The sequence below is a fragment of the Odontomachus brunneus genome, unplaced genomic scaffold (genome assembly GCF_010583005.1).
Source record: "Odontomachus brunneus isolate Ranch 3 - 2012 unplaced genomic scaffold, Obru_v1 Obru_scaffold_001, whole genome shotgun sequence".
Lineage (NCBI taxonomy): Eukaryota > Metazoa > Arthropoda > Insecta > Hymenoptera > Formicidae > Odontomachus > Odontomachus brunneus.
The window spans coordinates 5375591-5378594 of record NW_022639451.1 but is presented as its reverse complement, the minus strand read 5'-3'; the positions used below and the strand labels follow the sequence as shown (position 1 = coordinate 5378594).

The 3004-nt window shown below is 42.1% G+C and overlaps 2 protein-coding genes across 5 annotated transcripts in view; one reads left to right on the top strand and one right to left on the bottom strand.

Moving 5' to 3' along the window:
- The window catches only part of LOC116840405 (protein cueball), a 79134-nt gene that overhangs the window by 20060 nt on the left and 56070 nt on the right, over window positions 1-3004 (bottom strand). The gene's annotated exons all lie outside the window — the stretch shown is intronic.
- LOC116840370 (protein disabled) overlaps window positions 7-3004 on the top strand; it is an 18771-nt gene continuing 15773 nt past the window's right edge. For 2 of the 4 annotated variants that reach the window (XM_032807018.1, XM_032807008.1), the window contains exon 1: window positions 7-83. In XM_032807018.1, coding sequence (XP_032662909.1) covers window positions 47-83 — 37 coding nt within the window. In that variant the 5' untranslated portion in view covers window positions 7-46. The other 2 variants (XM_032807028.1, XM_032806992.1) reach the window with 2 other exon arrangements.

Here is a 3004-nt window from a genome sequence, read left to right as displayed (position 1 = left end):
CGTCGTCGTCGTCGTCGTCGTCGTCGTCGTATACGCGAGACCACCGATGCAGACCCTACGGAAAAAAAACAGTCCGTGCAAGTGTGAGTAACGATTTCACCCCCGGCTAAAAGTTGGCGGTGGTGGCGGCGGTGGTGGTGATGGTGGTACACGTCAACGTGAACGTCGATTCTCTCTTCGCGTTGTTCTCCGATTCGTGTCTGGAGCGACACAAAATCCCTCGCGATTACATAGCCGGAGTTTACGCATTTTTCGCGAAGGACGACAAGTGACATCGGACAAGTGTCACCCTGTAGATCGCTTAGGGGTGCTTCGCGTAATATGGCTTCCTCGCGTTTTCACGCGACGACGACGCGGAGGTGTAGCTCTCGGAGTTTCCCGGCGTCCCGCGATTTTAAGAGCGCGAATCGTCGCGCAAATGCACGCCGCGATGGATCTGTGTGAGAAACGAATTTCATTTGCATTGTCGAATTTGGCGAATTCGCTCGCACGCGGCAGTTTCCTGTCGCACGTGTTACCGTCCGAGGGATGCGCGAGTGATGAGGCAGCTTGACGTTAGGTGGCGCCAGCTGTATCGTGCGCGTGTTCAAGCTACTATGGGATTTTCAGCGCGTGGAGAAGCGCGCGTTCATCTCTCCTTATTCGATTAAACATTAATTTATTTAATGGGGCGTAATAAAATACGAGGGCAGGATAGAGCTTTCGTGTTCTGCGCGCGAATATAACTTAGGAGACACATCTCTGACTTGATTTCGTGGCAAAAATATCGATTGATTCAAAATGTTAAACACATGGACGTCGTGCTATTTAATTATGCGCTTAGAATCTAGCGTTTTTAATTTTAGATATGAAACACGGGAGTAAATCGATTATATTAGTTTACATTAAACCTCGAGCGAGCGGTCTCGGACGCGATAGAATAAGCGCTAAGCAGAATGCAAGTCACACTCGTTAAATATGTAAATGTATTTCTTGCCGATGAATTCTTGACGAGTCACGTCAGTTGACAACGATACGTCGCTTTTCTATATTTATTCCTCGACTACACCCGATCCTCGCCGTTACGTAAATATCAATTATTTGCAAAACAGCGAATCTCGCTATATGCGCCACAGCAGATATCCGAAAATAAACGGGTCAAGTTTGAGTAAGAGAGAGAAAGAAAGGGAGGGAGAGGAAGATAGCGATATCCGAAGAAAGTAATCTTTTTAGTGAAAATATCGAGAGAAAAGTCATCCTGTTTGCTACGACAAGAAATCGAAGATTCGATCGTGTATTTCCGATGCACTTGGTACTGATAAATTCACGTAATTGGTTGCCAAAATTACTGTTGAAATTTTTTTAATAATAATTACATTATATTTTTATGATACCACGTCCGTAAGATTATCGATGTCGTGTCAGAAAATAAAAAGTTTACACAATGATACATACGGAAAGAAAAGATTTAGTTATAGTAATGTAAAGTTTGGTTTTTTAATGAACGAACCAACGTGTCTTTGATTAGAAGACACAAAATTTTCGGTTCTCATAACTTCAAATTATAATTATAATTATTATTATTTTAACTCAAGACAAATATAAATTAAATATATTTTGTGTTTAGTTTTTCAAAATTCTTCAAAGAAAATAGCAATAAAGAGAAAAAATCTAGATATATTTATATACGTAGCGAATTTTATAATAAAAATTATCGAATAACTTTGTTGTATAAAAATTGAAAAGAATTTATATGAAAAGAAACTGCAATGTGGTCTTCGCGTATTTAAAGGAAAAAAACCTCGTCCTAAGGGGAATCGCGCAGTCATTTGAAATCACCATAGAACCAAACATTTTTCCCGCATGTATGTACCGTCGTCTTGAATCCTTTTATTGTTATGGCGCGTCTCGTCTCGTCTCACGCCGTAGTAATAATTGTTGTGGGGTTGAAGCGCAGGGCGCATCTGGCGCGCATCGCGGCGAGCAAGGAAGGTGGCCGCGGAAGGAGCGACTCGACGGCAGGTTCAATTGGTAGCGGTACCTTGTATCTTCGAGCACGCGACAGTTGGCGTTCTCCACTCGAGAGCGAGCGGAGTGCCTTCTCGAACAAACGCGAACAGCAGCTTCGGCCATTGGAATCGCGAGAGGGGTCGCGTGATATGGCCCGCTGAAAAGGAGAGAACCGCGATGAACCGCGTCTCGCTTTTTCTCTCCTCTTCGCCTTCCCTTTACGCTCGCTATTTCGCTCTACGACGAGGATTTATCGCACCTTCGCTCTACTGTACTGCCGTTCGCGCGAGCGCGCCGACCGCCTCGTGTGCGCGCGTGACGTCGCAAATATAATTAACATAGCGAATAACGCGGTCGTAGTAAACAGTCGGCGACGACAGGCTCGCGGGAGCTTTACCGAATAATTGTATTAATTAATTAGCCGCATTTTCGTCATAACTTGTACGAATCATTTCCGTGGATATTTCCATGGTTGTCCGTAATTGTAACGAGCGGTGCGTCTCGTTCGTTCGTGTCGCGGCATTTCAAATATTTATTCGTCTCGGCGTCATATTAATAATTCGCTCGTCAAACATTATCGAAACATGTCCACGCTGAACGATCATATCGGTACTTCCGTAAGGTAACGTCCTGTTTTTCCCGGGACAGTCCAGGTTTTTTCCCCTTTGCTCCGTCTTTTTTCAAATACTCTCCGGAACGCCGATTTGTCCCGGATCCGGCCAAACTATCACGGTTTATCCCGGTCCGGAGGATTTTTCAAATGCTTCTGACAAAAAAAAATCTACTTAAGAAAATTCATAGCTCTGGTAAATACAGTAACTTCGTTTTTTCTGCTCAAGTTTAAATAAAAATAATAGCAATTTTATCTTAGCAATAAATTCTATTTATACTATATGTAGTAAACCTTCCTCTTTTGTTGATCAATTCTTTTTCATATGTCTATAAACAAAATATTATTTCATATATATATATATATATATATATATATATATATATATATATATATATATATATA